At 39.0% G+C, this 18,416-nt stretch overlaps 1 protein-coding gene across 3 annotated transcripts in view; it reads right to left on the reverse strand.

Annotated features, from left to right (window-relative positions):
- Positions 1 to 261: 261 nt before the first annotated feature.
- LOC107722873 (zinc finger protein GLI2-like) overlaps positions 262 to 18,416 on the reverse strand; it is an 89,479-nt gene continuing 71,324 nt past the window's right edge. For all 3 annotated transcript variants that reach the window (XM_016531369.1, XM_016531368.1, XM_016531370.1), the window contains exons 6-14: positions 13,852 to 14,053; positions 13,547 to 13,745; positions 11,743 to 11,853; positions 9,121 to 9,249; positions 6,297 to 6,446; positions 5,121 to 5,285; positions 4,732 to 5,013; positions 3,589 to 3,925; positions 262 to 3,502 (exon numbers count right to left, since the gene is read on the reverse strand). In XM_016531369.1, coding sequence (XP_016386855.1) covers positions 1,362 to 3,502; positions 3,589 to 3,925; positions 4,732 to 5,013; positions 5,121 to 5,285; positions 6,297 to 6,446; positions 9,121 to 9,249; positions 11,743 to 11,853; positions 13,547 to 13,745; positions 13,852 to 14,053 — 3,716 coding nt within the window. In that variant the 3' untranslated portion in view covers positions 262 to 1,361. The remainder of the gene's footprint in view (positions 3,503 to 3,588; positions 3,926 to 4,731; positions 5,014 to 5,120; positions 5,286 to 6,296; positions 6,447 to 9,120; positions 9,250 to 11,742; positions 11,854 to 13,546; positions 13,746 to 13,851; positions 14,054 to 18,416) is intronic.

Here is an 18,416-nt window from a genome sequence, read left to right on the forward strand (position 1 = left end):
ACACAATTAAGGCAGTTAACTGTGTGTACCGACCTCTTATAATACACATGACTTGTTTAAACGAATTAGCAAGAATCTAGCTGCATTATGATAAGCTCATGCTGATATTATTTATTACTTTTTGCTACTGCATTTTAATGAATATGCACACCTTTTCCACTCTTATTTCTTAAATTCAACTACATAGCTTTTGTAACAATATCTAGCAGATGAATAAGAGACAAAACAAACCCAGTGTTAAAACAGAAATGAAGATGCTGTATTGAAAATGTACAAAAGCTATACATATGTCGAGTTCTGCAAATGGCATCACAAAATAACGAAGAACTCCGAGAGTTCAGACCTTCAAAATCGCTCCGTCCTTGGTGGAAATTTCTTGTAACAGTACTAAATCAAAGGCAGAAGTCATTTTAGTATGCGCATGTGGTTCATCACAAGCTCAAGATGGTGATGAACCTGTTAATTGGGATGCGATCTCCGCTGAGAGCACACAGAGTACTTGCATATTCCTTTAAAGGCATCTCAAAGGACGCATGGGTTGACAGGCCTCCGCAGACTGAAGCTCAGAGACGTAATGCTGTCCTTCACTATCACACAGCCGGATCAGATGCAACTACAGAGATCTGTAACTCCTGGAGCGTGCTTCAAGGGAATCCGTCAATATAGATGAAATTGACCATCTTTGAGGAATTGAGCAGAAATTCATTTTCCACCAGTTTTTTTTATAACACCCCACAGAAGTGACAAGGGGGTACCATCAGAGCACTGTGCACACTGAACAAGCTTGTGCAGTTAATATGCATTACACATAATTTAAAGCATGAAGGATATGGAATAACTATAAACAAAACAGAGCAAAATGCAATAAAAATATCCATAAATCTATTAGTATAGCTACATACCAGATTACATAGCATTATATGAGTTTAAAAACGTACTTATGTTCTTTTAAGTGAGGCACTTAGTGAATTTCAGTGCACTGTTGAGAAAGGGGAAAATCAGACTTATACAAGCCCAATAACCATTACCCTGATGTACACTAATATGCATTAACAAACAAACTTACATTGAACATATGGCTTGTGAAACGTCATTTTGAGGTCTTTGCCAGCCTAGTTGCATACAACAGTTGTTAGCAAATGTCTGATAATGTAATTGACTGTTCACCTGAAATGCTGCAAGTTTAACTCGTCAGAAAATATTTCAGTGCCTTTGCTCATGAAAATAATGCATAAACATGTTTTTCCTCCCCTTAGAGCATGAATTAGTGTTCTTAAACAGTTCATTGTATTCTGTTTCATTTAATTGTTCAATGTATTTTCATTAAAAAGCAACCCACCCCTGATTAACTTCTTTAATTCTCAAGCCATCATGTTTAAGAATTTGCTTTCCTCTGCAAGGGCTGTTAACATTGAGCTCATGTCACCAATGGCCATGTTGCCAATACCTGCCGGTATCGAGGCTAGCGTAACAGAGTTACGTGGGGTGGTGAGCCGTGAGGAATTCTGCGAAAGACTCTGCAGAAGGCCCGGACTTAATGTGCCAGACATTAGGCTCGAATGGTCTCCGTCATCCAAAATGGCATCAAAGTCTATTTGAGTGTGCTCGAGGGTTTGAGTGGAGTCCACTGTGCTGGTGACCTGGTTAACCCCAGGAGATGCCATTGTAGACACTGAAGCAACTGGGGCTTGGTTTGTGCATGGAGACACGGGAGAACCATAATCCACGCTACTGTCCAACATATGGATCTCACCTGAATAGTACATAGTGCCATTCCCATTGCTGTGTTGACCGAAGTCACCTGGTCTCTTTGGGCTAGCTTCTGAGGAGTTGACGTTGGACAGGGAGCAACCATTTTGCTGAATCATACCTGAACCTGAGTGTTGTCTATTTAAAGGTTTGGGCTCGGACGGAGGTCTGGGCTGTATCAGTCCTCTGCCTGCATTTTGAATGCCTGTCTGAGTAAGAGGGACGTAATTTTGCTGGTTGACGTTGATCATATGTGAAAAGTTGGATCTGTAATTCTGCATCTCCTGGTTTTGCATCCCTCTCCCATTGGGTGGACCCATGCCGTTGCATGTTAGGCGGTGACTGGAGTTGTAACTGAGGTCCTGCCGATATCCCGGTTGAGGGTTTACTTGCTCGCCGAGATTCTGACACTGATTGTTAACAGATTGCCGATACTGCTGGACAGAGTTCATCCTTTGGGTGGCCCTCTGTGGATAACCCTGTTGCAGGCTAGCCAGATTCTGGCTCATTGGTACAACCTGCTGATTAGTGTCAAATCCTTGGTAAGAGCCAAAGTTCTGCTTCTGCTGAACCACTGTCAAGTTCCCTCGGAGTTGTTGCTGCTTTGGAAGCCTTGCAGTTGTATCCACAGAACCAGAACTGACCTCGTTCCATTGCACTGGCATGTTGTTCTTGTTCATGCTTTGCGGATTGGCCATTTGCTCTGGACCTGAGCAAACAGGCTCTACCTGGCTTCCGTTGTTGTTTGCCATGCCCATTCGCCGCTGTCCGTAGAACTGTTGTTGGGAGATCATATTACCATGGAAGTCTAGTGCATGACCACCGTTGACAGAAATCCCTGGGTCCTGATTTGAGCTACCATTCTGGGAGTTGAGGTACTGTACCATGTCATCTGGTAGCACCATATCATCTTCTTGCTGATCACCTCCATCAGTGGCCATATTCTCCATTAAAACGTTCTCTGAAATACTAGGTGGCCTCTGGCTAAAGGAATGACGATGCAAGCTGCCATCAGACCAGGTGTTGCTCTGCAAGTTGAAAGAACGGCGATCTATGGCAGGCAAACGTGACAGGGTCATGTTGCTGATGCTGTTGAATCGCTGAACCCTCGGCAAGGAGAGCGGGTCGATAGCTGTACGACGAACAGGATCGCTTGCTCGTCGTGGAAGATTGGCTGGAACTTCATGGGGCATCATGCCAGGGGCGCCGTAGCCAGTGTCACTGCAGCGTCTTGAGTTGACTACACCTTGGGAATGGTGCAAATGTGCTGAACTTTCCTGCGAGTCATTGTACAGGGCCATTCTAGTTCTAAGACTCATGCGATCCATGTTGGGCAGAGGTGTTGGTGGCGCATCCCCTGTGGCTGCGGCGTATTTCGCTTTGAGACGGTAGTGTTGAGCCGGCGTGAGACTTAGTAAACTTGTGAGTCCACCTACACCGCCACATTGGCTAGCTTCGCTGGAACGGCGTGACAGATCTGTGGAGATGGGGTCATAGGAGTCTGCTGAGCTGACGTTGTTGTTGCGGACACCAAATTGCGAAGCTTCGCTAGAGCGACGACTGGAGTAGCAGGGTGAAATACCGGAGGACCGACGGCTTAGCGTGTATGCTGAGCTCATTGTACTGGTGGAGCTGTCTCTGCGCTCTTGCAGCTGATTTAGCATTGTCATCTCATACGAAGACAAGTCTCCTAAACGTTGGGTTTGAGGTCCAGGCATCTGACTGCCCATATTTGGAGTCTCCAGCAGTGAGTCTAAAGAACAGATTTATGAGAGTAATGTTACTTTCTCAAAATGCACAAAGTGGGATAATAAACCCATTTTTGGCTGCAGTACTCACCAATAGAGGGTATTGGAGGCAGCTTGGTATTTCGGATTTGAGGTGATGCATTCGCCCAGGAGCAGGGGTCTCTTACAGTTTTTAGTTTTTCCTTCTTGATGTTCTCAAGATGTAGTAGTCCTCCCCCGTTTTTACGCAGCTGGAGACCCACTCCTGCAGAAGTACCTGGAGAACCGGTAGAATCTACTACAGGCGCGTCATCTAAAGCACTCAGGTCCCCCAAACTGCCTCCACTGTGCATGGCCATCTCTACTCCACTGTCATTGTTGGTGGCACTGCCAAGTGGCGACGGCTCACTGCTACATGATGACTGACCACCAGGGCTGGACTGATACATCTACAATGAAACAGTAATGAGCAAAGATCAGTTCCACTGATATTTTTGTCACAGAATCTCGGTAAAGTTTGTGGAATTAAATAAGTTATAAAGTTAATAAACTAAATAGGAATTGTTCTACTGATAGTCTGCAGGAAAATGAATAGATTTTTTTATTACAGATTTGGACAGCACAACTATACCAAACATAATTGAAGTTGGGTTTTGAAAAAGTATTGATATTGCCATGCATAAAAAGACATTGCTGCAGTGCTCACCTCAGTACAGTCTGTCCATTATTTTCAAAGAGAAGCAAGTTAGTTAAGAGGAAAGGAGAGGGTTAGTATATTAGATGAGGCAATGGTTAGTACATTAGTTTGATCTCTGCATTAAGAGCATTTCACACCGTACATGATAAACAGCAAGATCTGAACATGCTGTATCTCTGCATGAGATGATTACTGTAAATACTGCATAACTTACATTCAAAACGCTAATATCTAAAATAAGTCAACAAAGGTAAGTAGTTATGGCAATTATTCCTTCATAAAATAGGTTAGACAACGTCTTGAACAATAGAAGTATGGACCAGCAACAACAGGATTTTTTTCTCTTCCATGTTGTTTTTTGACCACATAAATTCAATGACACACCACAGTAACAAAAAACTTTCAGCTTTTCTTTATCTTGTGCTGCCTCTCTCCCAATGAAAAAAACCTGGGAACTTGTGGTTACTGTACACTGTAAAACTGCTTTTAGTCAAAAACGTTGACAGAACATCTCATCAGCGGTGTAATAATTTATTAAGAACAAAACACTATTCTTACCACTGTGTTTTCCGTCTTGATAGATTTGACATGCTGGCAATCCTCCACTCCTCGGGTGGTGCTGTTGGCTTCCCCTGACCCGTCTGTTTTTCCCCTTGCATGCTTTGTGTGTGCCTCATTTTCTCCATTCCCTTTAGGAGGGTGAGGTTTAGGTGGTGCATCAGCACGCTGCTTCTTAGTGACATGTGCTTCTGGACCATGAACGGTCTTCACATGTTTCCTGAGAGAACTGGGGTCTGTATAGCGTTTTGTGCAACCTGGGATCTTGCACACATATGGTTTCTGCAAAGGAGTGACAGATCAAATCTGACTTAAATCAAATCTCTTGGTCTTAGTCTTGAGATGGGAAACAAAATGCACATAATGAAATGGATGTTGAAAGCTCGAACCTCATTCGAGTGCGTGCGGTTCTGGTGCTTGGCTCGGTCTGAAGCATTGGAAAACGCCTTGTTACAACCCTCATGCTCACATACATAGGGTTTCTCCCCTGTGTGAGACCTCAAGTGAGTTTTGAGGTTTTCCAGTCGCGAGTAAGCCTTCGAGCAACCTTCAAACTTGACAGAGAGAGTGAGAGAAAGAGAAAAGCAAGCCATTACATCAGCCATCATCAATCTGAACCTAAAATCAAACAACTTTATGAGTGAATCTCATAAAACCTGTCAAGAACACTTCTGGGTTATATTTCATCCCTACTTTAAAGGTAAGATACACAATTATATTTTACCTTAAAGACAATGGAACCTTTTTTGGGACCATTAAAATAGTTGGCAATATTTTCATGACAATAAAGCATATTTTCTACACGATTCTCATTACCATAATGAAAAATACTTCTGCTTATAGGGCAATGTTTTTCCTGGACATATTTTCCCGAGAAAATATATATATATATATATTTTTTTTTTTTTGCTTGTTCAGACCATGTCATTATCAATTATTATGATCGATCTTCTGTGTTGTGGAATCCTTTGCTTTCTTATTCATAAAGGTTTAGCTTCTGCATTAATAATAAGCCACTGGTGTAAAAAGAGATCACATTAGATAAGCAAAAAGAGCTTATTAAAGTCATAGGTGCCTTTTCGTGTATCTTATAGGTCTTGTATATACCGTATATATACTGAAGGTGTGTGGAAACTTCACTAAAATTTAATAAAGACCCATGGCGCCTTCCTCTCTTCAGACTTTAATTATGTCTTTATCCTGTCAATCAGCACGCTCAGAAGTTCACTTTTTAATAGGATCTCAAGCAACTAAAATTGATGTTGAGGCTAAAAATGCAAGACAGCAGATCAGTGTGCCTTCATCATTTACTTAGGAGAGTAAAAGTAGCCGAGATGCAAAATGTGAAAATGTGTCCTGTTTAAAATCAGGTGTTCTGTTGAAATAAGAAACAATAAGCTTATTTCTGTACAGCAATCGCTTGCTCTACTTGTGGGTACAGAAATAGTTGTGTTTATTCTTGCAATTAAAGGTACAGTAGGTACAGGTTTTAAATAGGGAGGGGTGAGGTAAAACATGCATTTTAGAATGAAATGAAGGCCTGATGAGCAGTGTCAATCACTTACTGTGCATCTATGGGGCTTCTCTCCAGTGTGTCGGCGCATGTGGACCACTAGCATGTACTGGGCCTTGAAAGGCTTCTGTTCTCGTGAGCACTCCTCCCATCGACACACAAACTCCTTCTTCTCCCCATGGATGTGGTCATTACTGATATGCTGCAAGTAGAGAAAAGTGACAATATGAAATAAACAACTGTCATAATTCCTTAATTCTTCACCCATCATGCAATGAAAGTCCAATACCGTTTTTGTAATAAAAAAAGTTTTGGTAATATTTTTTTTTGAGAGAGAGACAGAGAAATACTCACCAAGGCCCCATTTATTTGATCAATAATACAGTAAAAACAAATATTGTGAAATGTTATTGCAATTTAAAATGACTCTTTTCTATTTTAGTATATGTTAAAATTTAATTTATTTCTGTAATTGCAAAGCTGAATTTTCATCAGGCATTACTCCAGTCTTCAGTGTCACATGATCCTTCAGAAATCATTCTAATGTACTGATTTGGTGCTCAAGAAACATTTCTCATTATCAATGTTAAAACTGTGCTGATTAATATTTTTGGACAGACCATGATGCATTTAGTCATGATTCCTTGACGATTTGAATGTTCAAAAGCACAGCATATATTTGAAATAAATTAGATTTTTTTTTTTTTTTATATTCCTGACCCCAAACGTTTGAATGGTGTGTATATATATATATATACATATAACATTATACAAAAAATAATATAATAAATAACTGTATTCTGTGTACATTGAAAGGTACTTGCTTTGTACTCCTCTAAAGCACCTAAAATAACCCTGAATGAAGTTCTTCAGGGAAGAACTCATGAAATAAAATCAAACACCATGCCATTATTTGGTTCTTGGGGTATATAATTTAGACTGCAAGCAGAGAGCACAGACTATAGCCTGAGGACTAAGAAGGGTGTGTAGGGAGGAAGTCCGGGCCCTCAATGTTGGTCTGGTCTCTAAACATCCCTTTGTTTCCACTACTGATTCTTCTTTCTTGTCTTCTCTGGCTGTAATTATACCTTACACTCGGTCTCGCTTTCCAAAACCATTTTATCAGGTTTCTCAGAAATCTGACTAATGACGGACAGCAATCTTGTAATCCCCAACAACAATTCACTTGCAACTACTTAAGACCATATGTTTGTTTGTGCTTTCAATTTTTGTCTAGTGTGGGTTTTAGAACATAAAACACATGCTAGACTCAGCTTAGACTGGTTTGGGCTTGTTCTGGAATTGGAGAATGGAAGGAGCCCAAACCACTGATCCATAACCCCAAAGGATTCCCGAGCGCCAGGTCCAGGTCTCATGAGGAGCCAGACTGGCTCGGCATGTTCCTGTCAGGGCAGTGAGTCTGACTCTGGGCCCAAGTGTATCTGTCACATTGTGGCTCGCAGATTGTTAATAACACCCAGCAGAGCGGCTGAGGTGTCAGAGGTGGAGAGGGCCACTCCAGAGCTGCTGGCATGACGACGGATTTACTGCATGGCCTCAGGGAAGGTAAAAGGTCAGAGGGTGCACAGAGACGGGAGCCATACATATGAGAGTATATGTGCTCAAGTGAACACGTTCGGCACCTCTGCGGGTATCAACATGCTCATTAACCCTACGCGTGTCAGTGACAGGAAAGGATCAGTTACAAGTCTGGCTAAAGCTGACAATGAGAAACTTGTCCAACATGCACAGTGTTTCTAATTATTTACAGTTGTTTCTGCTTTAAAAAGGCAGGGAAGCTGTTTGCAATTGGCGTTTGTTTCGGTTTAGTCACAATGACTGTTTCAAGACAATAGCAGTTCTAAAACCTAGTGAGCTGCCTAGCTAGACAGCATTTAAGGGCGTCACATGCACACCCCCAACACAAAGGCTCTTTAATTAATAATTAATAATTAATTAAGATGCTTTCTAAGATTATTCTAAAATAGATGCACTATTTAGTGCCCCCCAAAAAAAAGCTATCTCAAACTGAGCTCCCCTACCTAAGGGAATAAATATAATCGGTAACACTTTATTTTTAGGGTCTCTTAACTAGTTGCTTATTAGCATGCATATTACTAGAATATTAGCCATTTATTAGTAGTAATTAAGCACATATTAATGCATTATTCTACATGACCTTATTCTACATCCCTAATCCTACAATTAGGAATTTATTGAGGGAAAAGTCATAGTCAATATAGAATAAGTGTTCCCTATTCTAAAGTGTTACCAAATAATCTAAGCTAAAAGACAAGGTGACACGTTAGCTGTAAAAATACTAATTTCTGATTCAATACTAACATATCTAAATCTAATTTATAAAAATACTTTAATACACTATTTGTTTGTGGTATGTATTTTATGTAAAGTTTGGTGTAAGTACGATTGTTTAAAAGCAATTAATACTCGAATTAAGCAAGAATGCATTAAACTGATCAAAAATGACACTACAGGATCATGTGACACTGAAGTTTGGAAAATTCAGTTTGCCATAACATGAATAAATTTCTTTTTCAAATACAATAAAACTGAAAACAGGTATTTTCAAAATTTCTTTTTACTGTTTTTACTGTATTTTTGATTCAATAAATGCAGCCGTGGTGAGCATAAGAGACTTTCAAAAACAAAAATCTTACTGACACCAAACTTTTGAATGATAGTGCCTGTAGAGACACCACTGAGGTTCCATCTCAATTATAAATGCTATCTATATTGGGAGGAGACAGCAATGTCAGCTCAAATGGTTTTTAAAAAAAGCCCTTGTGTCATAGAAGTTATCATTGCATCAAGTTAGAAGACATTTTATAACAAAGGAGAAACAAATAGTGACTAACATGAACTAGCTGCTCCTGGGTGTCGTACTCTTTGGAACATTCTTCCCAGTGGCAGTTGGTCTCATACACGGCCTCAGGCTCTTGCTTGCATTCATCCTTGTCAAGTTCCTCTCGCAATTCCATGTGATCCTGTAAAGGAAATAGTACTGGTAAACTTTATTTGCACATCTTATGTCATACATATCAGTCAAGACAAAACTGTATTGCTCAGTAGTTGCTTTTTAGCTTGTGAGACTGAATGGAGTTAAATATAACTGATATATAGTAAGAGTCATACTGAGATCTCTGACTTCTGATTACAGACTTTGTTATCTTGGCAAGTCTGAGATATAGTTGTTTGAAAATCTAGAAGAGACACGCTAATCTCACTGTGGTTTAGTGAAAAAATGTATCTATTAAAAAAAGAGATGTTTTATATTTCTTATGGGAGCTGATCCTGGTCTTGATTTATTGAGAATCAGATGGGAACTATTGTTGGCGGTCAGGTCGATTTCCAACACAATATTGCAACCCTCATTTCTCTTAAGGTCTGGGAATGTTAAGAATGCTTTTGAGCTTTAATGAACTTAAAATTGAAACGGTTCAAAACCTCTCTAATGTGGCGAGAGAACGGAATGCTTCACGGCCACATCTAATGTCACCTCCCACAGGCTAATTTGTGTGATATCCAGTCAAAGTCAAGGGTATGTTTACCAGCGAGCGCTGTGTTGTTAAGAGCACTAAAGCAACAACTGATAATAGTTTCTTTGAAACCATTCCGAGTTTGGTTTCTATCATTCCAAGTGTGGAACATCAACCAAAATATGAAGGGTTTTGAAAGAGGTCCATGCTGACTACAGCACAATCTGCACCTCTCCTCATGTATCTTACCAACGCACTGTCACAGAACTGGAAATGAGTCGAGAATTGGGCATAAGAGAGACTTAAAATAGGAAATAAGAGATGAACAGATATGTATGTATGTCACTCGGGTCAAAGGCTAAGCATTAACGCTAACCTGTACTTACTAACTAAGCCACTCTCGTGGTTGAAAAAAAACATTCTTTTGTTAATTTGTTTGTTCTCTTAGTGTAAATAAGAGAAAAAGGACTGTAGGTTGGTTTTCTGGTCGTAGTGGTTACCACATTAAGCTACGTTTTAGATGGTGATTTTAGATGATACAGACATAAAAATAAGCGCTGTAGAGTAATACTTTTACGGGAAAGTGACTTTTACGTCATGATAAATTCTATTACATGATAACACTATTGATAACAGAATCATGAATATTTTATTGGCCTTTGCGCAGTGCATGCAATAAACTTTAGTAGACTACAGCTTGCCCGTGTTAATTGTGCTCTGCCGCTTCAGTACAGTACGTTACGTGACTGCCCTTACTGATCATGTCTTTCCTGTGTTAGAGAATTCCCTGTGGTCCTGTGTGCCACACCGTGGTCACATGTGATCCTTTCCCTCTGAGCGCGCATTTTCAATGGCCACATCTGTATATATAGCTGGGGCTTTATGAAGTTATGACAGGTGCCCACCTCATAAATCGGATTTCTGTTATTTTAGTATTATTTATATACTATTTCAACATTTATTCATATTTTGACTTAGCTTTTATTTTTATATTTTCCGTTTTTATTTTTTAAAAATATTTCTATTTAGCATTAATTTATGTTAAATTCTATTTTAGTAATTTTAGTACTAATTTTAGTACAAATTTATCTTGGTTATTTGCCAATTAATTTAAATTTAAATTAATGTTTTAAAATATTTTATTTAGTTAATCATTTTAAAATCTGATTACATTTTTTTTTTAGCTTTATTTCAATCAACAAAATGTATAATATACTGAACAATAACAACACTGGTCAGAAATGCAATGTTATCTCAATGATTTATTGAAAGAAAACTAACTCAAATAACAATTTGTTCATGGAGATTTTCAGTGAACAACAACTTAAATTTAGGTGTCCATCAAAGAATACTTCAGAATGACCATGGCACTCTTGTGAATTAAAAAGCCTTTATTAGCAAATGGCTACATCCAAGAAATCTAAAAACTTTTCTTAAAGTTTTTTTTAAAGAGTTTTTAGATTTCTTGGATGTAGCCATTTGCTAATAAAGGCTTTTTAATTCACAAGAGTGCCATGGTCATTCTGAAGTATTCTTTGATGGACTGTTATAAACCAGTGTTTCTCAACCCTGGTCCTGAGCGCCCCCCAACACTGCACATTTTGTATGTCTCCCTTATCTGACACCCATTTCAGGTCCTGGAGTTTCTTTTAATGAGCTAATGAGTTGAATCAGGTGTGTTTGATTAGGGAGACACACAAAATGTGCAGTGCTGGGGGGGCGCCCAGAACCAGGGTTGAGAAGCACTGTTATAAACCCTAGACCAGAGAGCACCTTGACCTTACAGCACCAGAACCCCGAGACGCACTCTCTACTATTGGACTTTGCTTAAATTTAGGTGTGTTCTCACACATAGCTATCATATGGCTTCAAATGACTTGAGGAATAGAGTAAAAATCGTATAGATCGTTTCTACGACACTTTAATGGTTCTTTCGAGTGTATTTTGAAGCTTAAAAACCTTCATGTGACCTAAAGTGACAGTAGATAAGATTCCACAAACCTGAGAACCAGGTGAGATGGGGTGGGGTCCATCTGCTTCAATCTTCACCTTTGACCTCTTGAAGATCAAAGGGTTGACCGTGCTGCTGACAGCCGGGTCTCCACCAGCATTCTACAAGAGAACAAGGGAAGAGACATTGGAGCCACCATGTCGATGGTTTGGCTGCTGGCATGAGTGGTGATTTCACGCCTACAAAGGCACCATGCTCCAGATGCCATATTTCACAAAGCAACTCGCCGCAGAGACTAAACAGTTTAGACTGCACTATGAGCATCTGTCAGATGGAAATATGAAAAGGAAGAAATTATTACGCCCAGAGAGCAGCTATAGACTTTGATCCTCAGATGGATTCATAATTCAACAGACAGTCTCTCTCAACACGCAGGCTCTGCGTTGAAGTGGTGCCTTTCCTCCCAACCACTACAGTATGGCAGAGGCCCATGTTTTCTATAACTCAATAACCCTGACATGGTTTGCTCAAAAGTGTGGGAAATGTGTTTCTCATAACTATAGTGCGTGTGTGTGTTTTGGAGATCAGCAATAAAGCCGGAATGAAAACTGATTTGGAGAGAGTCTGGACCGACTGAGAGTAGGTCAGAGGAAGTTTATATTCTGGATGGCCACTCTGTTTACATGGGAGTGACAGCAGCTCTTGGTCGATGAGCATTACACAGACTTCTATAAAAGCGGAGTTGGGGAAAAATTGGGGATGAATGAAAAGATCAGTTCAGATTAGCATGAATTTTTAGGTTTGTTTATGTTGGTTAGTGCTGTTGGACCACTATAGCCATGCTATCCATCTTTGCCACCATTTAACACTTATTCTTTAAAAAAACAATAACTATTTAATCTTTAGAAAATGTCAACATGAATACAGTATTTAATTGTTAATTTATTTAGAAAAACTAAATATATAAATATATACTAGTATAAAATCATCATTTTGGCAATTATTGGTTATTGGCCATAACATGAAAATAATAAGTCTATCTGTATCAGAAAGAATTACTATTTATTCACACATCCTTAAACATTATACAATACTGTTCAAATGTATGGGGATGGTACGTTTTTTAAAATGTTTTTGAAAGGTGTTTCTTATGTTCACCAAGGTTGCATTTATCTAATCAAAAATAGTCAAAACAGTAATATTGTGAAATTATTCAAATTTGAAATACCTGTTTTCTATGTTAATATATTTTAAAATGTCATTTATTCCTGTGATGGCAAAGTTGAATTTGACTCCAGTTTTAAAGGTCACATGATCCTTCAGAAATCATTCTAATATGCTGATTTGGTGCTCAAGAAACTTTTTGGTTATTATTATTATTAATAACAATTACTATTATCAATGTTGAAAACAGTTGTGCTGCTTAATATTGTTGTGAAACACTATGCATGTTCAACTTCTTCGCATGATTACTGCCAATTTTAATCAATTTAATACATCCTTGCTAAATAAAAATATTAATTTCTTTAAAACAAACAAACAAACAAACATATTCTAATATGCTGATTTGGTGCTCAAGAAACTTATTCATTATTATGATTACTATTATTGATAAGATTAGTATCAATGTCGAAAACAGTTGTGCCGCTTAATATTGTAGTGAAACAACATGCATGTTCAATTTCTTTGTATGATTACTGCCTCTTTTAATCAATTTAATGCATCCTTGCTAAAATTTCCATAAAACAAACAAACTTAATAAACTATATTATACAATCTCCAGGTTTCTCAATACCTTAGGAACCTTGAGTCTAGATGTATATGTATAGAAACCATAAATCTCTGTAAAATCACCTGGCTGGACTCTGTGTTTGTGTCGGCGCTGTTGTTGTTGGTCAGAGCAGCTGCTGCCACCAGTGTCTGCCTGCTGCTGAGGGACGGAGAAGGCTGTAGGAGAGGGGGAGTGTGTCCAAACGCATTTAGACCTCTCTGTTGGGACAGCAGCTGGTGGTATGCAACCGGTGTGATAGGATGTGGGAACGTAAAGGAGGGACTGAGACGTGAAGAAGGAAAAAAGTCACATTTTGTGTTAGTTCAAACAATGGGCAACCTGCAAAAACATTTACAAGAAAAATCAACACAGATGGGCATTCCTGTACCTGATGGCCCCAACGGAGAGGTGGCCGTAAGAGCTGCTGGCAGCCGAGCTGGAGCGGGAGTTATTGATGTAGGCCACCAGAGAGTTGGGCGAGGTGCGGATCATGGTCTGCAGGTCGATGCTGGCATCCGAGACTGGAGAGATGGACAGCGCTCGCTTCCTGCTCAACCTCGGCGTCAGTCTGGGACTGGGGAAACGGGACACTGCAGAGAAAAGACACTTTTTTCACTCTCACCTTAAAGAGATCTGTGTGGGACATTCAATTCTCTTTATCTCAGCACCACTACTATGCTGGCTTGCATACAAATCACTATGAATAATTTATCAGTTTATCATACCAATCTCAGCCAATGGGTTGTTCAGCAGAATGCCAAACAGATACTGTTTAACAACACTGATCTGAAAGTAAAATAAGGCAAATAAGCAAGCAAATAAAGTGTGGAATGCTGAAAAGATGCTTTAGCAATGGCTTTTCTCTGGTAATTATATACTGTATATAAAGTTTATTAAAGACCCAAGAATAATAATATTAATGTTTTTGTTCACCAAGGCTGTATTTATTTGCTAAAAAATACAGAAAAAAACAGTGATATTTATGTATATATATATATATATAGAGTTCACAACCACTTGAAATAAAATTGAAGAGTTCAATGTTCTATGCAGATATTTATATATATAATTTATTGAAACTAAATTACAAATGATCACAACCGTATCTACATATCACACCTGGTAATTTTAGGGGGAAAAAATGACTAAATTACCTCAAAAATACCACATTGTGACATTTTGGAGGTAGAAATCTTGACTAACCTTTTAAAGGGAAATATTAAACTTCCAAAAAATGTATAAACTGTAGAATTGAACTTATACATTTCAGTTTCAAGTGAGTGTCTATCCAAAGGCAGTGTTTCCATGTACACGTGCCCAGCGCTGTAGTAAACAGGTGCTGTGCATTAGGCCTGGTGTAAGAGGACAGAGAACAGCATTCAGGCAAGGAGGCTTTTTGCCCTCCAGGGGGGCATCAGCAAAGGTGCTACAACAGGAAACATGTAATGGCTCCATTAAACTACACACAAACACAAGCACCTCACAAAAAACCCTCCACTGACATTTCAAACAGACGCCTGTCAAACTCTCACAAATCTACAACCTCCAACCAGTTAATTACTCCCCCTGCCATTCTTTAAGAAATCGTTTTGATGTACCCTGCAAACAGCAACTATTATAGGTTGTTACACAAATATATATAAAAAAGTGAGATTTTGACATTTGATCCAAATGCCTGTATGCACATTCAGTGCTTCATTTAAAGGTGAAACGCGCAATTTCTGCACCGCTACATCAAAAAAATAATGACTGGCTATGTTCAAAATAGCATGTTACCATACTACTCTTATTTACGTATATAGTATATATACTACAAACTACTACTTTTTAAGTATATAGTAGGTTTACTATACAGTACGCAAATTTATTGTATATGTGGGATATTCAAAACACCAACTACATGTCAAAATGAGCATGAAAAATATACAACAGAGCTTACTTTGTGGAATACTGTATCCCGTAATTCAATGCACTTAACTTGCATTGATGACTGATGAACAAGTTGTATGAGATGGGATCTCTTACACTTTCCTCAAGAACCACCCTTTGAATCGCTTGCTTATAGAAGTCTCTGCATATTAAACTGGGAGGAGAAAGTATTTTACACACAGAAATTACACACATCACCTTTGTATTGAAGCCCATTTCTGCCACAGAATAAAAAAAGCAAAAGGCAATGTCAATATTTTATCTCACAAACATGAATTTTTTCCCTCACAGTTTTGGGTTTAGATCTCACAATGCTTTTGTTCTCATAACTCTGAGACAAAAATCTCATAACTGCGAGATATCAACTCAGAATTAGGAAATATTAACGAGCAATTCTTAGGATAAAAGTCAAAACTGTAAGATATCTCTCTTTTTTTGAAATTCCGAGTTTAAATCTTGCAATTTTGAGTTTATATCTCACAATTCTGTTTTTTGTTTCAGCCACATAATAAAAAATAGTTTAATTAAGTGTTTGGAGAGGAGCAGCAATAGTTTGCGTGCCTGGGGTCAGACAGCAAACCACAGGATGACAGAAGTCAAGTAACTTGAATTTTGCTTTTAATTTTGGTTGTCATTTAGAATTAAAAACACGCGCACACACACACACACACACACACACACACACACACACAAACACACAGAATGCCTCTCAATAGAGTTATACCTAAAAATCCTAAACATATTAATCTAAAAACCCTAATAGATTTTGTCTAAGAACGTGCAGAGTTTGCTGAGTGACTGCCACGTTGATAGGACGATGTGTGGCAGCACTTAGCAGGCCACTGCCCACAGACTGAAGAGAACAGCAGGGGGTAGCAGTGCCTGGCCTTCCCTCAGCTGCCGAGTCCCACACACTCTGCAATGGTTTGTTTTTATAGGCAGTGTCTCTAATTTAGGGGTGCACAGGTTTCTGGGAGAGCGCTAAACCAGATGTGCAGTGCTGTGAGGTGGTGGTGGCAGAGGCTGGCTCAGGCAGTCCTGTCGACCCTGTGGGATGGGGAATGGTGGGTAGGAGGAGGTGCTTCTAATTGAGGATCTGGCCTGATATATGGCTTTATAATTACAGGCGCTTACAAGAGGGGCAATTATATTAGGCATCTGCTCTGATGTTTTTATTGGGATGCCAGAAATTTTTTTTTGGAAGGTGTTATTATGTTCCTTCTCTTCTTTAATTTCCGTTTGGGGATCAATAAAAAAAAGTATATCGTGCAAATAATACAGTGCAACTAATCATAATAAATAAATACCTAAATAAAAGTATTGAAAAAATATTATGCAATAAATAATTCAATTATGCAATATACTACAGTTCAACAGTTTGGGGTTGGTAAGATTTTTTAATGTTTTTGAAAGAAGTCTTCTCTTATGCTCACCAGGGATTAGTGAACTAGTAATATTGTGAAATATGATTACAGTTTAAAACGACAGTTTTCTATTTAAATATATTTTAAAATGTCATTTATTCCTGTAATGGCAAAGCTAAATTTTCAGCAGCCATTACAGCAGAATCAGTGTCACATGATCCTTCAGAAATCATTCTAATATGCTGATTTAGTGCTTAAGAAACATGTATTATTATTATTAATGTTAAAAACAGTTGTGCTGCTTAATATTTTTAGGGAAAACATGATATACCCTTTTTCAGGATTCTTTGATGCATAGAAAGTTCAAAAGAACAGCATTTATTTAAAATTGAATCTAAATAAAAGTATTAATAAAAAAACAACTTTTGAATAGTAGTGTATATAAAAAGAAATCTTTTATAACAAAGTAAAAGTCTTTGCTTATTAAAAATTAAAAGTATGAATTTCTTTAAAACACACACACACACACACACACACACACACATATATATACTGTATATAGTGTATGTATATGTACAGCAGCAGCGCCCGTGTTAGTGTCTGTTGTGTATGTGTGAGCATGTTGGCCTGAGCTGCAGTGGTGACTAGACTCCCTCCCTTTACACCAAAAGAACCTCTGCTCCCAAACAGTCCTGCCTGTAGTCGGACAGCAGATGTTTGCTTTGGCAGCACCTATTATCACGGGACCTTAAACAGTTCCCCGCTGGCTATGCCACACAAATGAGTTCAGCATTTGTTTTCCTCCTCTTTCCATTCATAATCTTAAAGCATTCCTGTGTAAGCAACTCAATTAGAGGCTGCAGACCTCTTCACTTCAACACAGAGAGGAGAAGCAGAGCTGAATTGAAACAGAGGTCTGTTCAACCTATTATCCTGCTGTTTTGAGTATCAGGCAGAGTCTGGCTGTGAGCCGGAGGCTGTGGTGATTTATTTATTCACGTGTTCATCCATCCAGCCAGCATTTCCCATCTCACCCATTGAGAAGCATCGAGTGAGACTTCTCATAACATTGCATGCGCAATAGATTCATTTAAAGTACACAAAGAGGGCCTAAGGAACGTGCCCATTGAGTAAAATCCCGTCTGGGTGTGATGGGGAAATGCGGCTGTGTTGTTTTTAGTGGCGACTGTGCTTTCAATCGGCGTGTCGCCCTGTCAGGCGGAGACCATAATTAACATCTTAAGTGCACGGCATTGGCATGCACATGCACTTGGCACAGCAATGGAGCGTTTAAGCAAGACGTGCACTCATAGCCGACGCCGACTCCTTTCATTGTTTGCTGCTATTTGTTATTTTGGGGCCTGTTCGGGCAAATGCGCTTGGCGTTCACATCGCTGCCAGGAGGAGCAGTGATCCGCAGGAGTGAGCTACATGTATTCAAAGCTTTTGGGGTTTAAATTCAAGACGGGGTGATGATCCATCATTCTTACGTCTTAAGAGTTTACTCTTACCTTTATAGTCATAGATGACTGATGTGGGGTTACGTGCTAAGCATATTTAATGACGAGAGATTTGTTTTAATTACTGCTATCAGCACCAAAGTCTGTGCATGTGAGCTACTGCATGAGTGAAACATATCAGCATTCACTTCATTATATAT

The sequence above is a fragment of the Sinocyclocheilus rhinocerous genome, unplaced genomic scaffold (assembly GCF_001515625.1).
Source record: "Sinocyclocheilus rhinocerous isolate Xijiao unplaced genomic scaffold, SAMN03320098_v1.1 scaffold2529, whole genome shotgun sequence".
In the NCBI taxonomy this organism is placed as follows: domain Eukaryota; kingdom Metazoa; phylum Chordata; class Actinopteri; order Cypriniformes; family Cyprinidae; genus Sinocyclocheilus; species Sinocyclocheilus rhinocerous.